This window comes from Bubalus kerabau, chromosome 3, assembly GCF_029407905.1.
Source record: "Bubalus kerabau isolate K-KA32 ecotype Philippines breed swamp buffalo chromosome 3, PCC_UOA_SB_1v2, whole genome shotgun sequence".
Lineage (NCBI taxonomy): Eukaryota > Metazoa > Chordata > Mammalia > Artiodactyla > Bovidae > Bubalus > Bubalus kerabau.
In genome coordinates this window covers 180,240,814-180,262,940 of record NC_073626.1, presented here as the reverse complement: position 1 = coordinate 180,262,940, position 22,127 = coordinate 180,240,814, and the positions used below count along the sequence as shown (strand labels likewise).

General features: G+C 53.8%; 1 protein-coding gene across 4 annotated transcripts in view; it reads left to right on the top strand.

Annotated features, from left to right (window-relative positions):
* ZDHHC18 (zinc finger DHHC-type palmitoyltransferase 18) overlaps positions 1 to 21,689 on the top strand; it is a 28,354-nt gene extending 6,665 nt beyond the window's left edge. The window contains exons 3-10 of one of the 4 annotated variants that reach the window (XM_055574030.1): positions 12,676 to 12,825; positions 14,412 to 14,549; positions 14,678 to 14,726; positions 15,224 to 15,326; positions 16,750 to 16,862; positions 17,732 to 17,831; positions 20,303 to 20,380; positions 20,951 to 21,689. In XM_055574030.1, the coding sequence (XP_055430005.1) occupies positions 12,676 to 12,825; positions 14,412 to 14,549; positions 14,678 to 14,726; positions 15,224 to 15,326; positions 16,750 to 16,862; positions 17,732 to 17,831; positions 20,303 to 20,344 (695 nt within the window). In that variant the 3' untranslated portion in view covers positions 20,345 to 20,380; positions 20,951 to 21,689. Of the gene's footprint in view, positions 1 to 12,675; positions 12,826 to 14,411; positions 14,550 to 14,677; positions 14,727 to 15,223; positions 15,327 to 16,749; positions 16,863 to 17,731; positions 17,969 to 18,050; positions 19,708 to 20,302; positions 20,381 to 20,950 lie in introns of those variants that run through there. The other 3 variants (XM_055574028.1, XM_055574029.1, XM_055574031.1) reach the window with 3 other exon arrangements.
* The last annotated feature ends 438 nt before the right edge of the window (positions 21,690 to 22,127 follow it).

The window sequence follows — 22,127 nt, the reverse complement described above, 5'->3', positions numbered from 1 at the left end:
GAACCTCGCAGCTATGAGGCTGGCTGTGCTGCTGCAGAAACCGAGGCAGGGGGTCCCATGGCCCCGGAGCCTCGGCTCCCAAACCCTGTGTTTTTTCTCCTCTGGGATCGCGGCCGGGACACGTCCTGGTCTTCCACGGCCACATGCTGTTTGTTCTTAGGTCTCAGTTCAAGTGTCTGGGAACCCTGTGTGACCCCAGTGGGGCCATACCTTTGTAGTAGCTTCCCAGAGCGCCTCGTCCTTCCGGCTTGGCCCTGGGTCGTTACAGAATCGTCAGGCAGGCCCAGCAGTCTTTCCTGGGTGGTGAGTGTGTTGTTCACTTTGTCTGCACGTGGGGGCTGAATGCACCAGCCTCTTGAGGCCCTCCTCGCTTCCTTCAGTGACCAGTGGAAAGACGGTTGGAATGTCTCCCAATTAGATGTCATCGGTTTGGCCATTCATGAGTCAGTTCTGTATGCTGACTCCTGACTGCCGGGAGAGGAGGCACTGCGGTGGGGGTGGGGTGCGAAGCTGATGTGAACCCTCCCTCTGGGGGTCTCCAGGCTTGCTCAGTCCCTGGGGGAGCCCCATCTGGCCGCCACAGGTGAGATCGGGCGTTGGAAGAGGATAGAAGGAACCAGGAGTGTCTTCTGCTGAGAGCTTTCAGGGAGGCTTCCTGGAGAGGTGCCCTGAGCCAAACCCTGAGGTGTGAGTGGACTTCAAGCACAGGAAGGTGTGTGAGGGGAGCCCCCCCTCCCCCCCCCCTCCGTCAATGGGGCCTGAGGAGAGGACAGTGAGACAAAGGGGCCGGTGTGGATGCTGAGCAGGCGGTGTTAGCTGGACACGGGTGCTTCAGATAATTTGGAGCATGGGGTGGAGACAGTTTTGTGGACCCCTGAGCGTCAGGGTTGGAAACATCCCTTTGAGAACAGTTCCCTAGCCTGGAAGGTGGCATCTTTGGGGCCCCTGAATTCTGAACTTGAGCTGGAGGCTTCTCCTCAAGGTGAAACATATTTTCTTAAAAAGGACTAATGTCACTGAGCCTTTTTACAAAATGTTTATTTACTTTTTATCGATTGATGATTGCCTTGCAACATGGGTTTGATTTCTCTCATACATCAACATGAATTAACCACGGGTGAACCTCTGTCCCCTCCCTCTGGAGTCTTCCTCCCTCCTCTCTAGGTTATTACAGAGCCCAGTTTGAGCTCCCTGAGTCATACGGCAAATTCCCACGAGCTGTCCCTTTAGCGGTGGTCGTGGAGAGGGTGGTGGCCGCAGCAGCACCCAGAGCTGTGGAGCAAGTCATGGCCTGTGGTGTCCCTGAGCCTTTTCGAGAAGGTTGGGGGCTGACTCTGAGGCAGGTGATATTGTTTATATAAACATGAGCTGGTCACTGGGGAGCTGCACCCATGCAGACAGCGTGATCCTCTCGCTTTGGCCCCATAGACAGCAATTCCAGCCGCACAGGATCTGGTTCGAGGGTTCCCACCCTCTAAGGACCGTCTGGGGTGGGGTGGCCAGCGCCTCACAGTTTGCCCGGGACGGTCCCTGTTTTAGCGGTAGATGTCTGGGGAAACCCCAGAGGCTCAGGCCGACGGCGGTGGTGGGCCACCCTGGTCTGAGCCCCTGAGTTGACAGCCGGTGAGACTGGCATCTGGACCGCCTGCAGGCTCTGGGCAGCTGGAGAAGGGGTAGGAGGCGGCAGCATTGCCCCTGAAAGCCCCTGGTGTGATGGGAGGTCATGGAAACACCCGAATCCGGGTGATAGATACTCCTCTAGCCACGGTTACAGCTCACACGACAGAAACAAGCCGCCTCTCCCTCCGTCGCCACACGGCAGGTTACAAACCACATCCTGTCTGTCTCCAGGATGTCTCCCGTGGGGGTCCTTCTGAAGCCCACTGCCCCGGGGAGGACAGCTCATTGTCCACCCCGCTGGCTCAGTGCTCCACCGGCTGCTTTCCCTTCGGTCACAGTCTTCTCTCCAAGATCCACGTTAGACCCGGCCCCCCGCCCCCAGCTCAGAACGTGGGCCGCCCCCAGTGCCCTCAGCCCCGTTTCCGGAAGGTCGGCCATTGACGTACAACCTGAGTGGTTTTGCCCTTTCGGCATCTCACCTTGGTACCCTCCTTTCTTTAGAGTTTTCCTGTAAATGGCTTGCTTTTAAATGTATTTTTCCATGGGAAAATGTGTATCACCCCTGTTAGCAGAAGCCACTTGTTCCAAGTAGAAGATTACCATAAGGACAAAAGCATAACAGTGTTACAGAATCCTTGGTGGTTACAGTTGCCTGTGGAAAGCAGTTACTTTGAGGCCTGTGATGATCAGGCCTGTGAGCTGAGACCTTGCCCTGATGGAGTCAAGGCGTGAAAGAGAATTGAAACTGGGAATGCCTTTTCTCATCAGGTGATTCAAGGCTGCTTAGTGTCATGACCCGGAGACACACCGTCCCCCACCTTCCTGAAAGCTCACCCCCTGAGGCACACTGGCCTTCAGAACCAAGGTGGGCTCGGGGCCACCCTTCCTTCCTCGCCTCCTTCCACTCCCTGGCTCCCCAGCCACACCGCACACTCTTGCCTTGGCTCCCGGGGTCCCCTCTGCTGCCGTGTTCTGCCCCCAACCGCATGAGCCTGAGGTCTCACTCTTTCCCGTTTTCCCTTCCAGTGTAGCTTCTTTATCCCTTCTTGCTCTCTTTTCTTTTAAATCTTTATTTTTAAATTTATTTGTGTATTTGCGCCAGGTCTAGGTTGTGGCATGCAGGATCTCTGTTGCCCCTATTGGGATCTTTTCACTGAGGCGTACGAGCTCGTAGTTGCAACATGGGGGATCTTAGTTCCCCACCCAGGGATCGAACCTGCATCCCCTGCATTGCAAGGTGGATTCTCAGCCACTGGACCTCCAGGGAAGTCCCTCTCATTGCTTTCTTGAATGTTGCCTCTTGACCGCCACCCCACGTATTCCACTCCGTCTTCTCATGGTGTTGAGTACAGACACTGGTAACAGCGTTGAGTGACCATCCCTGGGTTACATCTTTCCATCTCTCATTGGCATCATCATCTGACAAGGTCGAAACTGCCATCACCCAGCGAGGAGGCTGAGGCTCAGGGAGGTTGAGCAACTTCCTCCAAATCACAGGCTAACGAGGGACCAGGCCAGGTTTCACAATAAGGTCACACTGGTCCCAGAGTCACCGTACTTGACTCAGTGCCTCCTGCGCTGACTCTGTAATTATCCACTGCTCCTGCTCACTCTGCCCCCAGGCCAAGCTCTTCCTGTATCCCCAGGCCTGGCAGGAAGCCTGCCTGTGGCGGGGGCTCCATAAACCTCTAGCAGGAACAGAACTGGCCAGGCAGAGATTGCAGTGACCTCAGTGCTCACAGCCTGGCCGCCCTGGCTGACATCAAGCCTGGGGCCTGGGCACCCACAGCTGTTTCCTCTGCAGGTGGGGCAATGGGAGGGCAGCGTCGGGGCCTAGCAGGGCAAGTAGAGGTGCTTGGTCTCCCCTCCTAACACCTCAGTAGCTCGTGGCCAGCCCCAGGGGCCTCCCTGCCAGCCACAGGGTTTTGGTTCAGCCCCAGCCATTCAGGCTCACTCCGCAGAGCTGGGGCTGCGTGTCTCTGGGGCTGGGGTTGGGGTGAAGAGACCCAGAGCAGGCCCCTGGTCGAGAGAAAGGTGTAGGAGATCCATTTCCTTCTCCCAGCCCTTTAGCGAGAAGGAGCCTCCCACTCATTACCATGTCCGGGGGGGCTTTAGTTTCCCACCTGGGGGTGCCTTTTTTACTTCTTGGGGCAGAGCCTGCACCAGACAGAGCCCCGGAGGAGATCTTAGATTCCTGCAGGGCAGGGATAGCCTCTCTCATTACTGCTTCTTCATTCATTTCTGCAACAACTGTTTTCTGCACTGAGTAACAAAGCAACCACATTTGACTCACCTCTGTGTACTTAGCCCTATTTCCCTTACCCGCCACCCTGGGCCTTGTACAGTAACTTGACATCACAGATGCTTGTGTCTGGAAGAAGGGACAGATGAATGCCCTGGAGGACAAGGGTTCTAATTTCAGCCCCACCTTGTACTGTTGGAGTGAAGTGGATAAAAGTCGGGCACACATCCCAGCCAGGTGTTTGGGTACAAGTGAAACAGGGAATGTGCCCTCGCTTTGAAAGTGGTTTTCCTCTGCTGAAAGTGAAGAGGCTTGAGCCTTGTGGCCGGCGTGGGTAGAGGCCTTGGCTCGGGCACTAACAAGTTACCACTGGTGATGGGTGCCAGGAGGAATGGGGTTGAGGAAGATTCTGAGGCCAACTCCAGGGCGGTTATTGGTCAGCACTGTCTGACCTGAGACAAAGCAAACAGTTGCTTGTCTTCCCCTACTCCACGTGGGGCTCCCCTGTGTAGCAGCATGCCCACAAGGCCTCCTTTGCCCTGTCTAGGACCCTGCAGTTGGTGACCTTACTCAGCATCTGGGTGGCACCCTTGTACCAGTGTGTCCCTTTTTCCTCTTCTCCACCTTCAGCTCCCAGCAGCCTGAAGACGCTGGGTGCGCAGAGCCTCACTTCCTCTTTCTCAGAGTTCTAGAGAGGAGGAGGCCTGGCTGCTGGAGGCCAGAGCATACAGGCAGGAGTTCTCTTCCTGCCCTGGGGAGAGGTGTGGGCACCCCTGTGCCCTGGGAGGGCCTCTGGGAATCCAGTGAGGGGTCCAGTAACCTTTCTCTTGGTACCTGAAGAGGGTCTGTGGCTGTTCTTCACTCACAGCTGGGTTGTGTTGTCAAGTCTCTTCATAAATCAGTTGTTTGGAATATAGTGTTCCGTAGAAACACCACCAGTAATAGTAATGGCTAGTGTTTATTAAGCTCTTGCCAGCTGCTTGACACTTTGCTAAACCCACTTGATGAATTCTCGCCTGATCTCCTAACAGCACTAGGAGGTGGATTCGATTATGGCCCATTTTCTTTTGCAGCAGATGAGGGCACAGAGAGGTTAAGCGACTTGACACACCTCACACAGCTAGTAAGCGTCTGGGCCAGGATTCGTATCCACATGCCTGTCTGGCTCCAAAGCCTGTATCCAAGTCTGGGAGACACCAGTGGGCAGGGGCAGGTGCTGGGACCTAGGGCCTGAGGAACAGGAATATGGTTGAGTTTGCAGCAGCATCAACAGCTTTGGGAGGAGCTGGGGGGTTCTGTACCCTACGTGTCACAGCCTGAGCTGTTTGTCAGGACTGAGGCTCCTGTGAACCCCGTGCTGTGCTCAGGGCTGCCCTCCTAGCCTCTCACTCAGCCCTCACCATGGCTCTGTGAGAGTGAGAGAGTCTTGTCTCCATTTTATGGATGAGGAAACTGAGGCTCAGAGAGGTGAAGGGACTTCCTAAAGTAGCAAGTGACTAGCAAAACCAAGGTTCAAACCCAACGTTTCAGACTCCAGGTCCTGTGCCTTGCTTGTTATTATTGTTCAGTCGCTCAGTCGTATCTGACTCTGCGATCCCATGGACTGCAGCACGCCAGGCTTCCCTGTCCTTCATCATCTCCCAGAGTTTGCTCAAACTCATGTCCATTGAGTCAATGATGCCATCCAACCATCTCATCCTCTGCCTGCCCTCTTCTCCTTTTGCCTTCAGTCTTTCCCAGCATTAGGGTCTTTTCCAAATAAGTCAGCTCTTCGCATCAGATGGCCAAAGTATTGGAGCTTCAGCTTCAGCATAAGTCCTTGCAATAGTCAAGAGTTGATTTCCTTTAGGATTGACTGGTTGGATCTGCTTGCAGTCCAAGGGACTCTCAAGAGTCTTCTCCAACACCACAGTTCAAAAGCATCAGTTCTTCAGCTTTCAGCCTTCTTTATGGTCCAGCTCTCACATCCATAGATGACCACTGGAAAAACCATAGCTTTGACTATATGGACCTTTGTTGGCAAAGTAATATCTCTGCTTTTTAATACACGTCTAGGTTTGTCACAGCTTTTCTTCCAAGGACCAAGTGTCTTTTAAATTCATGGCTACAATCACTGTTTGCAGTGATTTTGGAGCCCAAGAAAATAGTCTGTCACTGTTTCCATTGTTTCCCCATCTGTTTGCCATGAAGCGATGGGACCGGATGCCATGATCTTCGTTTTTTGAATGTTGAGTTTTAAACCAGCTTTTTCATTCTCCTCTTTCACTTTCATCAAGAAGCTCTTCAGTTCCTCTTTGCTTTCTGCCATGAGGGTAGTGTCATCTGCATATCTGAGATAATTGATATTTCTCCTGGCAGTCTTGATTCCAGCCTGTGCTTCATCCAGCCCAGCATTTCGCATGATGTACTCTGCATATAAGTTAAATAAACAGGGTGACAATATATAGCCTTGACGCAATCCATTCCCAATTTTGAACCAGTCTGTTGTACCATGTCTAACTGTTGCTTCTTGACAGGCACACAGATTTCTCAGGAGGTAGGTAAGGTGGTCTGGTATTCCCATCTCTTTAAGAATTTTCCAGTTTGTTTGACTGTCATCTACACAATCAAAAGCTTTAGTGTAGTCATTGAAGCAGAAGTAGGTGTTTTTCTGAAATTCTCTTGCTTCTTCTGTGATCCAACGGATGTTGGCAATTTGATATCTGGTTCCTCTGCCTTTTCTAAATCTGGCTTGTACATCTGGAAGTTCTCAGTTCACATACTGTTGAAGCCTAGCTTAGAGGATTTTGTTCATGACCTTGCTAGCATGTGAAATGAGTGCAGTTGTGTGGTAGGTTGAACATTCTTGCTTCCCCTCATGAAAACAGCTAGTTGTAAGTACTCACCAGGGCTTCCCAGGTGGTGCAGTGGTAAAGAATCTGCTTGCCAATGCAGGAGACGCAGGTTCGATCCCTGGGTCGGGAAGATCCCCTGGAGTAGGAAAGGGCAACCCACTCCGATATTCTTGCCTGGGAAATCCCATGGACAGAGGAGCCTGGCAGGCTACAGTCCATGGGGTTGCAAAGGGTCAGACACGACTGAGTGACTGAGCGCACACGTACGTATTCACTGAGTGCCAGTTCCTTGACCTGTACCATTGCTGATCCTTTCCACTCTTCAAGGTGGTCGTCATTATTTGTCTGCTTGGACATATGCAGGTTCACAGAGATTAATCAGCTTCCCAGAGGGCACCAGCTCCAGGTGGGAGGGTCAGGGCGTAAACTGCGGGCCCGCCTGTGTCTCTGCCCCTTGCCTGCTGCCTCACACGTCCTAGGCCCCAGGGCTGCCTGTTGGTCCCACTGTCTCTGCTCTCAAGCAACGTAGTGTCCAGCTGGGGAGACAGTGTACACACACAGCAGTTCTGTCACAACTCAGCACGGGGTCGAGGGCATGTTCTGTGCTGTGTGTGAGGCTCCTGTGGTCAGAGAGGCTGCTGCTGAGGCCCGGTGAGTCCTGGTGAGCAGAGAGAAGGGAGGCCCGGCTGGGTCACGCAGGGCAGGAAGCCAGGGCAGAGTGGCGGGAACAAAGCTGGAAACGGTGGTTGAACCCAACTGTGGAGGGCCCTGATATCAGGACGAGAAGTTTACCTTTATCCTGTTTTTTTTAGGGGAGGCCAGTGAACGGTTTCTGAGCTGGGAAGTGACTTGAAAGGGGTTATTTAGGGGAATGTGATGGTGTGTGCAGGGCAGGTTAAAAGGCAGCGGGATTGGGAGCAAGAGTCTTTTGGGGGTGCTGTTCGGTAATACGGGCCTGGGCTGGGATGGGGGTTGGGAGTGGAGAGGGATGGGTGATGGAGAAAGAACTTGACCAGACCTAGTGACTGGCCAGGCCCGGATGAAGGAGAAGGAAGGGTCTGCCCGGGGAACTCCAGACTGGGTTCCCCTGGCTCAGTCACTTACTGGCTGTGGGACCTCGGACAAATCCCGTAACCTCCCTGGGCCTCTTTCCTCATCTGTGAACTGAAAGAGTGAGAGCAGCGGCATCGGGTATCTGCTGGGGACCAGGGACCGTGTTACGTGCTCTTTGAGGTACCTCGCGGCCCTTGGATTGTGCCATCAGGAGAAATAAGGAACCGGGCAGGGAAGAATAACACTCATTGTGGCAATTGCAAATTTACAAAAAGACCTCAAGCCCAAGCTTCGGGAACTTGGATTCACATCGTGATTCTGCCACTGTGTGGCCTTAGGCAAGTCACTCGCCTCACTGGAAAGGCTCCTAAACGGTAGCCCGGAGATTAAGATGGTAACTTCCCCTCCTGAGATGTTGAAGAGGAGAATATATGCAAAGCGCTTAGCGCACAGTAGCACTCAGTGACCTGTTCTCATTCCCTTCTTTCTCTCCGTAGTTCTGTGAGCTGATAATAACAGTGCACACTTTTTTTTTAATTCATTTTTATTTGGCTGGATGGGGTCTTAGTTGCAGTATGTGGGATTGTTCTGTCGTGTGAGATCTTTCATTGTGGTGCACGGACTCTCTCGTCTGTGGCGCGCAGGCTCAGCAGTTGTGGCGCGCAGGCTCAGTTGCTCTGTGGCATGTGGGATCCAGTTCCCCGACCAGGGATGCACCTGTGTCCCCTGCATTGCAGGGTGGATTCTTAACCACTGGACCACCAAGAATGTCCCCCAGGGTACACTTCTTAAGCATTTGCTTTGTGCTGCTTCACGTGCATTAACTCATTTAATCCTCACAGTAGCCCTATGGGGTAAGTACCCTTACTCCCATTCAGTGATCAAGGAAACAGAGGCAGAGAGGTTAAATGATCTGCCTTGTCACACATCTCGCAAATGGCATCATCAGAAGAAACCCAGCTAGTAAGAGGTGCAGCTAGAATTCATGTCTCATCCTCCCTGTTATTCCCATTTTACAGATGAGAAAACTGAGAAAAATTCATTTGACTGCAGCCTCACACACAGCCTGTGGCAAAACTGAGTTTCAGAGTATGTTTGTTCGCCTCAAACCCCCTGCTTTGACCATACTGCCGTTACTAAGGAAGAGATGCTTAGACGCTTAGCTCCACTTTAAACATGCCACAGTTGAGGTGGTGGAGAGACAGCCTAGCAAAAGTCTCTGGTAGCTAAGAATGTGAGACGAATCTGGTTCATTGATACATGCCAAGCGCCTAGAATAGTGCCTGGCACATGGTAGGCACTCAGTAAGGAGTCACTGGAGCAAGTGGCCAAAGTAGAGATATTATCGGGGAGTCAATCCTGTGGAACTGATAGCTGGAAACATAGCCAAGGGCTGGGGATCCCAGGCGCCCCTGGGACTCAGAATTCCATCTGGGGAGGAGCCGCTGCTCTGGGGAGCACTGGTCCTCTTGGCCTGGGGCACCAAGAGGCTCCCTGGGTAGCTCTATGGGTTTTGATCTAGGTTCAGCACTCTGTTCTGCCAGCAGACCCAACATGTGACTTTGGACAAGTTACTTTCTGTTTTCTTTTTCCTTTTTCTTAGGCTTTTACTGAAGTATAACGGGCTTGCCAAAAGTGTACAACTCATAAGTGCTCTGTTTGTTGAGGGTTCACAGTCGGAACATACACATGTAATTAGCACACCTAGACCAAGAAGCAGTGGTGGAGCCCCCCTTGTTCCCCTTTCCAATCTCTGTCACCCCCCCCCCTCACCCCGCCACGCAAGGATATCCATGATCCTGGCTTTTAACACCATAGATTACGTTTACCTGTTTGTGAACATTTTGTGCACTTACGCATTTGTGAGATTCATTCATATTGTTGTGTATAATTAAGGATCATTCGTTCTCACTGCTGTATAGAATGCTGTTGTGTGAATATACTACAGTTTTTTTCTCCATTCTACTACTGATGGGAGTTCAGGTCGTTCCAGATTTTGGCTATTTTGAGAATTGTTGCTAAGAACAGTCTTGCACTTGGCTTTGGTGCATGTCAACTCATGTGCATTTCTGCTGGGAAAACACCTCTGAGTGGGACTGCTGGGCTGCACATGCTGAGCTTTGGTAGTTAGTGCAGAACTGTTGTCTAAAGTGGTCAGATGAGATTTTGAGTTGCTGTACATTTTTGCCAACACTTGAGATATATATATATATATTTTTTTTTTTTTTTTTCATGTTTGCCATTCTGGTGCATATGTACTGGTAGCATATTGTGGTTTTAATTTGCATTTCTCTGATGACTAATGAGTATGAGCACTTTTTCATGTGTCTATTAGCCATTTGAACAGCTTCTTTTATGAAATGCCTGTTTGAATCTTTTGTCCGTGTTCAGATTGAGCTGTCTGATTTTTTTCTTACTGACTCATAGGACTTCTTTATAGACTCTGGATACACATCCTTTGTCCTTTGTCAGATAAACATACTGCACATATCTTCTACTACTCTGAAGGTCATATTTTCATTCTCAATAATCTCTTTAGATGGACAGGAGTTATTAATTGTGATAAAATGCTGTTTATCAAATTGTTCTTTTATTATCAGTTCCTTCGTGTCTAATTTAAGAAGTCTTTGTCTATTCCAGAGTCATGAAGCTGTTCTGTTTTTCTTTTTCTTTGTTTTAATCCAAAACGTTTTGTATTGGCACCGTAGTCCATCTGGAATTGAGTTTGTATTAAGTGGGAGGCAGGCTTACAGTAATATGTGTGCTCAGTCACGTCCAACTCTTTGTGACCATGGACTGTAGCCTGCTAGGCTCCTCTGCCTGTGGAATCTTCCAGGCAAGAATACCGGAGTGGGTAGCCATTCCCTTCTTCAGGGGATCTTCCTGATCCAGGGATCAAACCTGCGTCTCCCACATTGCAGGCAGATTCTTTACCACTGCACCTACTGGGAAGCCCTTGTGACAGTCACATTTCCCCCCCATTTGTGTATCCAGTGGATCCAGCACTGTTTTATCAGGAAGAGACCATCTTCCTCCTTGGCCCTGTGATGTTGCCTTTGTCCTGAATCATGTGATCATATACATGTTAGGCCTGTTTCTGGAGTCTGTTCTGTTCCACTGGTCAGCATTTCTCCCCTTTTACCCAGACCCAGCTGTCTTAAGTACTAAGGCTTTATCATAAGTGTTAATGTCTTGCTGTATAAGACCTGGCTTTGTTCTTCAAGAGTGCTTGGCTATTCCTGGCCCTTTGATTTCTATATGAATTTTAGAATGAGTTTGTTGATTTCCACACACACACACAAAAACCCCAACTGGGATTATATTGAATCTAAAAATTAATTTGGAGAGAATAAATTGTTTTCTAATACTGAATCTGCCAATCCATGAATATCATGTATCTTTGCATTTCTTTTTCTCTTAAAATTTTTTTTATGAAAAATTTCAAACGTTCAGAAAAGTGGGAAGAATTAGTGTAACACATTTGTGTAAATTCACCATCTAGATTAAATAGTTGTTACTAGTGTGTCATATGTGTCACACAAACATATATGTCATGTTAAACCATTTCATAGTAAATTATACGCATAGTAAAATATATACTTACCCCATAAATACGTCAACATGTATCTCCAAGGTTTAAGGATACCCTGCTCCATAATGACAATTCCATTATCCCGTCTAGGAGAATTCATGGTTCCTAGATTTTTAATCTATAGTCACTTGTTCCCCCTTGCTCCCCAAATTTCTTCTGTTGCTGTGTTTTGTCTTGTTTTTTAATAATTTTATTTATTTATGTTTTGGCTATGCTGGGTCTTCATTGCTGCGCGGGCTTTCCTCCAGTTCCAGAGAGCAGGGGCTGCTCTCTAGTTGGGGTGCGTCCCATTGCAGTGGTTTCCCTCGTTGCTGAGCACAGGCTCTCGGGCCCACGGGCTTCAGTGGTTACGGCTCCCAGGCCCTGGAGCACAGGCTCAGTAGTCGTGGCTCACGGGCTTCGTTGCTCCGAGGCATGTGGGATCTCCCTGGATCGGGGTCGAGCTTGCGTCTCCGGCACTGGCAGGCGGATTCTTTACCACTGAGCCACCAAGGGAAGCCCCCTGTTTTGTTTTGTTTTTGAAAACAGGATCTGTTCTAGGATCAAGCATTGCACTGGTTTCTATCTCTTAAATCTTTAAATTTAGAAGCATCTCCCTTCTCCTTTTGTAAGTGACACTGACTTTTAAAAAATTCTTTTTTAACTGAAGCAGAGTTGAAATACAGTGTGATACTGGCGTTCGTCAGAGAGCAGGGCAGTGGCTTGGAGACGCCACACATCCTGCATCTGATTGCTTCCTCATAGCTTGCTCTCACTGTGTCCTCTGTCCCTCCTGGAAACCAGAACTTAGATCTAGGCTTGTTTGAAAGAAAGTGAAAGTGTTAGTTGCTCAGTCGTGTCCGACTCTTTGCGACCCCGTGGACTGTAGCCTGCCGGCTCCTCTGTCCATGGGATTCTCCAGGCAAGAATACTGGAGCGGGTTGCCATTCCCTTCTCCAGGGCATCTTCCTGACCCAGGGATCGAACCCGGGTCTCCTGCATTGCAGGTGGATTCTTTACAGTCCCTGGTGGGTCAGACTATAAGGATGCAAATAAAGCTCGCTGGGATGTTTAGATGCAGATAAGGCTCACTAAGCCTTCCCAGGTCTCCCTCCCTGAAAACCCTTCCTGAAGTGGCACGTGAGCAGGTGTGTGAAGCTTCTCCACAGCGCTTGACAGCAAGTCTTGGTGGGTGGTCACAGCTCTCCATGCCCTCGGCAGCCATCTTGCCCTAATGTTTGTCCCCCCAAAGCAGCTTCCCTGAAGCTTCTCTCGTCCTGGCCGGGCAGTACTGGCTCCCCCCTCCCCCGGACAGGGCTTGGCCATTCCCCATCTGTCTCTCCTCCCCTTCTCAGACAACACAGGCAGTTCCACGTACCGGCCACCCCCTCGGACCCGGGAGGTGATGATCAACGGGCAGGTGGTGAAGCTGAAGTACTGCTTCACCTGTAAGATGTTTCGGCCGCCCCGGACCTCACACTGCAGCGTCTGCGACAACTGTGTGGGTAAGTGGGATGCAGCAGAGGGGAGCACGGGCAGTCCTGAGAGGGATGGAGCCCTGGAGACCGGGAGTCGCTTGTGGGGGGGCGGGGGCGTCTGGGCAGGAAGTCTGGTTCCCTCAGATTTGCTCTGACTGAGGAGGGGCTGCAGGGAGGGGCCCTGAATGTGACCAGTGGTATCGCGGCTTCGGCCCGGGATGGTTGGATTCCTCCCCCAGCTCTGAAATGGACATAGAGACGCCTTGGTTTGGTCCTCAGCAGGTCCAGGATCCAGAGTCTGGAGCATGACATTCTAGACATGTGGCCCAGGGCCAGCTCTGCTGAAAGTCCTGGGTTTTGGACTGACAAGAATCTGGGAACCAAGGAGTTCATGCCAGTGAGGTGGAGAGGGTGGAGCTGGGATTGGAAGCTAAGCTCCTGACCCACGACTGCCGTGGTTGTTGGGGAGCCAGAGACTGTCTCGTCCCCTCTCGCCACTCTCTGGAGGCCCAGCAGCTCAGACAGGGACCCAGAGTGTGCCTCTGGGAGGGTGTTGTAAGGGAGAGGCTCTGCGAGAGGACCCAGGCGAGCTGAGCCATGGTGACTGTGCACAGTCCCCAGGGCGGTGAGCTCATGACGCTAGCTCAGCACTCCCTGAGCAGGGGAGCCGGGGGAGCACCCGGACAGCAGGCCACGAAGTGGGTGACTCAGTGGGTGTCGTTCCTCCCTGAGAATCTGCCCCACCCACCCTCTGTGAAGGGCGCTGGCCCGGTGTAGGCCTGCGTCAGGCTTGTGACCCACATTCCCACAGGGGACTTTCTTCACTTGCCTGGGCGTGACCCCACCTCTGGGACACAGTGCTGGTGTGAGCTCAGCCCTCTGACTAGGCCTCCAATGCCGCTTCTCCACAAGTTATAGCGGGCCCGCCCCTCCCCAGTCCTCTGTTCTAGAGCTAGGGAGCAGGGGTCATTGGTTGTTGCCAAGGGGCCAGGATCGTAGGCAGCAAGTCCTTTCTGTGGGTCTTCTTCATGCCAGATTCTGCCAGGCCCTGGGGTTCAGCCCAGGCCCTCTCATGGAGCTCACAGTGGAGCAGGGGTTACAGTTGTGCTTATTGTGTTCAGTCACGTCCGACTCCTTGCGACCCCACACACTGTAGCCCACCAGGCTCCTCTGTCCATGGAATTTTCCAGGCAAGAATACTGTGGGTTGCCAGTTCCTACTCCAGGGGATCTTCCTGACCCAGAGATCGAACCTGCATCTCTTGCATTGGCAGGCGATTCTTTACCACTACAGCACTTGGGAAGGGGTTACAAGCCAACCTGCTAATTGTAAATAAACATATAAACCCATGTAGGCAAAGTGCTGCAAAGGACAAGTGCCAGGGCAGTGGGGCAAATAACAGGGGCCTCACTCTCCTCTGAGGTTGAAGGAGAACTTTCTCAAGGATGTGGCCTTGCAGCCAAGACACAGAGGAACCGGCGGGTGAAGGACCAGAGGCCAGGAGTGTCGAGGAACTGAGAGTTGCATGTGGACAGGGTGAGGGGGTAGGGTCACCCAGCTGTGGCGGGAGGCCTTAAACCCCCGGCGCTGACCTGCCTCCCTGGCCCTTCCAGAACGGTTTGACCATCACTGCCCCTGGGTGGGCAACTGTGTGGGGAAACGGAACTACCGCTTCTTCTATGCATTCATTCTCTCCCTCTCATTCCTGACGGCCTTCATCTTCGCCTGTGTGGTCACCCACCTGACGCTGCGTGAGTTAGGGGTGACGGAGGGGGGTGGGTCAGGGCTAAGCGGGAGGGCCGGGGGCAAGCTCAGCCAGCTCAAGGGACCGTGGTCACTGTCCCTTGAGCTGTGCCCTCTCCTGTCTCTTCCTCCCCAGGCTCTCAGGGAAGCAACTTCCTCTCCACTCTGAAGGAGACACCAGCGAGATATCCTTTGTCGGCAAGGGGGAGCTCTGGTGGGACCCGAGGCCCCTTCCCTGAGGCGGGTCCCCACACCACATCCTGTAAACAGAGGGCAATGGGATAGAGCTGATGTTTGTTCTCTGGAATCCAGCGTGCCAGCTGCTCCTGTTCACCCCCAGGCTAGAGCCCATTCTGAATGGGCTGTTGTGGGGCCAGAATTGACAAGAACTCCCAGGAGCACAGCCCCCTGAGATACCTAGCTCTCTGGACTGTGCCCTGTCTGTGGCTCTGGTATTTGAAACCCTCAGTTCCCTCTTCTGTCCATGACCCTGGGCTTGTCCTGCCCTCTGGGGGCTCTTGAACCCTCCTTGTGGCCCAGGAGAGGATCTGCTGAGATTATAGACGGTTACAAACTTACCTCCCTTCCGGAGGAGTAGCTGCACAGAGGGATGGGTGAGAGAGGCTGGTGAGGGAGGCTCCCAGCCCCGGTCCCCGTGTGGGTCCTTGACTGCGCCGCTCACCGTGCTGGAGTTGGTGATCTGCTTCTTCTCCATCTGGTCCATCCTGGGCCTCTCAGGGTTTCACACTTACCTCGTCGCCTCCAACCTGACAACTAATGAAGACGTGAGTAAAGGCTCGAGCAGCAGCTCATCCCTGGGCCAGATCCTGGGATGGGGGCAGGGCTGAAGGAGCCTGGGCAGCCACAGTGCAGCCCTGACCCCCAAACTTCTGGGCAAATGCGGGCAGAGAGGCGAGGTAGCCCAGCATCTCCTTCCAGGGCTCAGGGCTGGGCTCTGGGAGACCCTGGGCAGGCCCCGAGGTTGCTTTCTCCCTAACCCACCAGAGCAGCACTGACCCCATTGCTGTACACTTGGCCGGCTCATTACCATTTCCAGAGTTCTTGCAGTTTCCATCATCTCTTTGGGTCCTTTTGCCTCCGAGCTGAGTGACTTGCCCCAGGTCACCAGCTGGAAAGGGACAGAGCCAGGGTTGCACTCGGAAGCTCAGGCCCATCACGCTGTCCTCGTAGACAGCAGCGATTCCACTGTTCTCAGGGAGTCCTGGGGCTCTCTGAGGCATCCTTAGTGAGGGGGGGCGGTCAAGAGAGAAGCCTGAAGCTCTATCAGCCTCCCCACGCCCCCTGCTGCCTTGTAGATCTCTACCAACAAACCTTGTCTGTTGGAGCACCCACTATGTGCTGAGCCCTGGGCCAGACCTGACCCCTCCCCTCCCATCCTTCCAAGCAACAATAAATGAGAGCATCTGTCCCAGGGCTGGCATCTAATATTGCTCAGAGGCCCATGGACCAACGGAAAATATGTTCCTTGACCTCAGCCTGTCATTTGGAGAAAGGAACTTAACAGGCATGACAGGGTATCACATGCTGGGTGATTGGTACAGAGCAGAAATGACATCAGCCAGCTTCTCCCAAGGTGATTTCCTGGGGGCTGTTTCTGCAGGATATCACTAGGGGTTAAGCAAAAAAGGGCGTCATGGCCAGATACATTTGGAAGACTCCACGGTGCAGTCAAACCGGTCTCCTTCACTGCTGGTCTCCTCAGTGCCTTTGACAGCCAGCTCCGTGGAGCTAGAGAGGGGCAGGGTTTCATCTCATGCTCCGACATTGTTGCTAGAGTTCCCTGGTTTTCAAATGAGAACTGAGACTCAGAAACGGTGCTCTGTCCAGGGTCATGAGCAAGTCTGGAAGAACCAGAGTTCACAGCCAGGTCAGCCTGAGCCCTGGGCCCTTGCACTAGCCTCCTTCCTGGGTGGCTGGCAAGAGAAGGAAGGATGCACCCCGAAAGCTTCCTCTGGAGGCATCTCTTTGGCTCTGCTCTGACTTCTGTCTTGGTCAGAGCCTCCTCTTCTGGGTGCCTCCCCGACACCCAGCAGACCCCCACATTCTCACAGAACGACTAAAGGGTAAAGGCACATTCTCTCCAATAGGCTAGCCAGAATTGGTTTCAGAATTTGCTGGTCTTCCCCAGCCTCTAGAACAGGGGAAATGAAGGGAGGTACCTGACTCAGAGCTCCTTCCTGTTTGCAGATCAAAGGCTCGTGGTCCAACAAGAGGGGCGGCGAGGCTTCTGTCAACCCCTACAGCCATAAAAGTGTTATCACCAACTGCTGTGCTGTGCTCTGTGGCCCCCTACCTCCCAGGTAAGCCAGGGGGTGTGTGTGGGAGGTCACAGGGCCTGGCCTGGCTAGTGTGTGCGTGTGGAGTGGGGTGGGGTAGCTCTGTGAGTCTCCTCTCAAAGAGGTTCTGGAATCACTGACCTCTCCACACCAAAGATGCCCTCCGTCCATCATCCCCTGCTGTGTGGCACTTGTCCCAGAAAGGAATTCAGTAGAGTTGTAATTTGTAATCCTGTGTGCTCATTGTAGAAAAAATTAAGTACAAAATATCACAAAGAGTATTAGATATCACATGTAATCTTACTCCCCAGGGTCACCACAATGAATGCTCTGTCTACCTTAAGGCACTCTGCTGTCCGGTGCTGATGGCTGGACTGGGTGGAGCCTCATCTCCCTCCTGGTGGCTCAGCTCTGCGGGGAAACGCCCCATCTATCCGGACACTAGGGGGCGCCAGATGTCCAGATCGGGAGTTCAATTGGAAGCCGTGGGGGCGGGTTGGGGGTGGGGTAAGATTTCCTCACACCTTCCCCCCCTCCTCCCGCCCAATATCCCATATGCCTGTCACCCATCCCGCCCCTGGGGAAAGGACAGTACGAACTGCAGGATCTCCCAATGCCCTTTTGTCCTTGCTCTTCTCGCCTGCAGCTTGGGAGCCCTACAGAAAGCCAGGCAGTTTGAATTAATAGTGGATAAATTCTGTGGCCCAAAGCCAGGTGTCCAGAGTACAGAGAGGGCCCTTCCAGAAAGGAAGGGTCTTGAGCCACCAACTAGAGCAGCCTTTCTAGGGCTGGGTCTTGCCTCGTCTGGGAGATGGACCTAGCTGTTCAGGCCCCGGCCTGGAGCTGTGGTGTCAGGCAGGGCCCTCATGTGTCCCCCTCTTGTCTTTTGAAAGCCTGATTGACCGGAGGGGATTTGTGCAGTCCGACACCGTGTTACCCTCGCCCGTCAGAAGCGACGAGCCAGCCTGCGGAGCCAAGCCCGATGCCAGCATGGTAGGAAGCCACCCATGAACTGGGCTCAGTACTTGCCACCTGCTGGCCTGTCTGCCCCTCCGCACTCACCTGCCACCCTCCACACCTGCCAGGACCTCCTCCCCATTCCACCCAAAGGGAAGCAGAGCCGCCCAAGACTGCTTGAGTCTTTTCGTATTTATTTCCCACCCTGCGTGGCTTTCCCCACACTGTGCCATGGCTGTACCCTCTGCTCCCCAGACCAGGCTCGCACGGCCGGGGGCCCTAAGTTCCCCCAGCTGGTCAGTGGCAGGAGTGCCAGGAGAGAGAGGCCAGGGCCCCTGAAGCTGCCCAGCGGACCACGCCAAGCCTCTGCCCAGCCGTGCCCTGTGTGAGTGAGGCTGCGGACTGAGTGTGCCGCCTCCTGGGTGGGGGAGCTGCTGGGCCCTGCTGAGCCGGGGTCCGAGGGGGTGAAGCCGGACTGAGGAGAAATCGGCTCCGGACAGCAGGCTGTCGGAGAGGATGCCTCTGGGGGCTGCTTGGGCGTCTGGGCCCTTCCTTCCTTCTGGGAGAGCCGTCGTTCTTCGTTCTGTTTTTGTTTTTGTATGGAGTCGGCCAGTAGACTAGAGCTGGGGCTCCAGGTAGAGAGGGCGGAGTTGGGGGTGGGTTGGGGGAGCAGCCTGCATCAGAGGAAGCCAAATCAGCCAGCCAGACACCCGAGACCTCAGCTCCTGCATGATTCCTGAGCAGCACACTAGGAAGGGGGAGGCTCGCCCCCCTCTGCCCATGGAGGGTTCTCCAAGGGCCCAACCTGCACCCCCCCTCCACCTCCCTCCCAGGTCAGGTCTGGGGATGGGCAGGTTTTACTCATGCTGGCAATACTTGAAACGGGTTTATTAACGCTGGGTATTTTGCACAATTTTATAGACCTTTTTTCTACATAGCATTTTTTTTAATGGAAGAAAAAAGAAAAAGTCAGCCACATTGCTATCTTTGTAGTGCCAGGTGAAGGGTTATCAGAAGGCACCTTGGTTTTAATAAGTTTATTACAAGAGGCCTTCTGGCTGTGAGTGAGCAAGTGTGTGTGTGTGCACGTGTGTGTGCTCTTGTACGAATGTGGCTGGCTCCCACACCCCCTGGGTTGCCTCACTCTCTGCCATCGCCCTTGGGTGCCAGCCGATGGTGGCAGCAGCAGGAGCAGCCTGAGCCATGGGGACGGGGAGTGCGTGCATTGGTCACAGGAGACCCCTGGGCTCCTGCTGCAGTCCGGCCCATCCTCCTTGCCCCCCTCCAAGGACCTCAAACAGTGGCCTGGACTCGGCCACCCAGCCCCCAGGTCAGGCTTCCAGCTGGGACCTGCCCAGACAGGCTGGGGCCTGGTCAGCTGGATGGGGTAATGGCTGTGGGGAGTGGCTGCCTTGCCACAGCCCCTCCTCCAGGATCTGAGTATGGGACCCAGCACCAGTGGCTAGAGCATGGCCAACTGAGGGCCTCCCTCCAGGAAGGACCAGGGTGGGCTGAAACGAGTGAAGGTTGGCCTAAATCTGGGCCAGAAACTTAGACGATGGCCCTCCTTTCCTGGGAGCGCCAGTTTCTTGTCACAATAGGAAATTGTCCCTCTGTCCCCCTCCTTGGCCCTCTAAGAGGGTCAAAGCCCTTGGAAAAGGACATAGGAAGTCCCCGCACCTTGTCCTTCCTTGCTCCAGAGGCTGGTGGGTCACAGGCAGCTGAGGAGTCACAGCCACCAGGAGTCCCCTCTGGGAGAAACCACTTCGCCCCAGCCTCAGGGCCCTGGGCCCTGCTGCAGTGGGAGTGAGGGGTGGGGAGGAAGCTGGCTAGAGGAGGGGACTCCGACCTGCCTCTTATTTAAGCCAGTATTCTTTGTTCCTGCTTGTAATAAAATTTTTGTTTTTAAGAATTGATTTGCTTTGGTTTGGTTTTTGTTTGCTCTTTCTTTGCTGAGGCCCCAACTGGCAGCCCTCTGTTCTTTTAGCCAAACTTGGTCTTTCCTCTTCAGTTCAGTTCAGTCGCTCAGTCGTGTCCGACTCTTTGCGACCCCAGGGACTGCAGCATGCCAGGCTTCCCTGTCCATCACCAACTCCTGGAGCCTGCTCAGACTCTTGTACATCGAGTCGGTGATGCCTGGGTAGACAGAAAGAGGGCAGGCAGCCCAGTGCTCCAGCTGAAGCTCTCTCCTGGCTGGAGTCTGTTTGCTGGAGGCCGAGCACAGAGGGCTGTAGCTAGGCCCCCGCAGGCAGGGCAGAAAAGGCCATCTGGTCCTCTCTCCATCCCCTCTACTTTCTCTGGCCCTGGGGGCTTGCAACCCCTAAGTTCTTCTTTCTTTTCTGTCTTTCCACTCTGACCTCCAGTGACTGCTTAGCTAAGAAAATGTTTGTAAAGAAGTAGATTGCAGTTTGAGAGCCAGAGCCTCCCTGGCCCCCACCCCCGCCTGGGCAGCAAGGCCCCACCAGACAGCTCGTAACCCTGGCCCACCTCTCTGGTATCTCCCCCAGGAGGACACCTGTCAGGATTTTGCCATCTCCTGCACAGCCTGAGGGGAGCTAACAGGCCTCTTTGCAGAGGGTTAGCTGGTAAGACTGTATCTCCCCCGTCGGCCAGCAGCACTGCCCGCTCCCCTCACACACCATACCATCTTCATCGCATGCCTCGCCGCCCCCACGGGGCCCATTCATCTGTCTGGTGTGTGGTGCAGTGTGTGTGCTGGCGGTGGTAGGGCCCTCAGGACTACCCCCCCATCAGCGGAAGGGCCGGGGCGTGGGCTCAGGGCTAGGAGCCGCCCCACCCTGGACGGAGGAAGTGGCTTCACACAGAGCAGCTCTCCAGCTGGAGCAGGAGGTGAAGGGCGAGGTCGGGAGAGGATGGCACACCTGCCCTGGGGCGCTAGAGCCTGCTCTGGCAGGTCCTGGTGCGCAGGGGCCCTCGGTCACTAACTTGTGTCCTGGCTTTCTGTCCTGCTGAGCTTTTTCTCTCACCTGCTCGTTTTCTCTCCTGCTTGGTTGCCTGCTGCCCGAGCCTCGGCCCTTCTGTGGGGAAGACGCAGGTGCTGTGGCCACCCCCTCTCCCCGCCGGCCTCCTCTCTCCTCCCCGTCGCGCTAACCCTCTCTCTTCTCCTCCTTTGCTGTCCTGCCCTGGATCTCCAGTGTGTGCGGGGGCTTAAGGACCTCCTGAGGACCACTGCTCTCTGCCTGTCCAGGAGCGGCCTGGGGGGCGCCAGGCCCTCGGCACCTCCACCTGCCTAACCCGTGGCCCGTCTGCCACCGTCTGTGCCTACAGGGTCTGCCCCCAAGCCTGCCCCACACGTATTCTCTCTAGGGCCCCCCAGAGGAGGCAGGGGTTGGCCTCTCTGCCCCTGCTCCTACTCCACGCGCACGGCCAGAGTGTAGAAGGCCAGAAAGCACCTGTCAGCACAATGATGTCAGACTCTGCTGAAACTCGCCCTCCCCTCCTCCACCTTCCTTCCCCTTCCCCAGATCCGTCCAGAGTCAAGACTCTAGGAATCTTGCCTTACAGCTTGCCCACCCCCAGGATCAGGCAGAGCTCTAGTCTAGCTGAGCAGGTTTCTTCAGGAGCCTTCTGGGGTGTTGATGACGCTGTTGAACAAGTTTGGTGACTGTTCTGAGCATAGCTGGTTTGACACTGTTCCCACGGCACCCCCCCCCCCGCCCCCCACCCAGCAGGTAGGACGCAAGGAGGACGCTGTCCCTCTTTGCTTCAGGCACCGAGGGTTGGGCTAGCGCTGACATCCCCGAGCTCTTCAGAGGAACTGAAGGCAACCAGGCGGGCCTAGGGAATCTGCTGAGCCCATGGCGGGATGGGGGTGGGGGGCTGCTTGTCTACTGTCCTGTACCTTTTTTTAACCAAAATAAAGATCTCCCTCTTCTTGCCATACCTTTGAGTGTCTAGTACCACCTTTATTTGGGGTCCAGGGCTGGGGCCTATGATGAATCTGCAGGAGAACATCTGGCTTATCCTCAATGCCGGCCTAGTCAGCTGGTCAGAGCCATTCTAGAGATTTTTAAAAAGAGGCACAATGAAGCCAGAGGGGAGAGGCAGAGTGGCTAGGGTTGTCGTCACTCTGCCCCTTAGTCTTAGCTGACCTCTGAACTTGGAGAGGTCCCAATCCAGGCCGGGGCAGCGGGTTTAACTCCAGTCTGGGGCTGTCACACCCTGAACTGAGCCCAGCTCAGGGTAATAATGGAATCTTGCCTTTGCCCAGCTGACACCCCACATCAGAATACACGTACAGGCCCATTCTCTTACCTAAACCTATGAAGAAGGTGATGACAGCCTTTTTAGGAATTGCCCAGGGTCTCGCAG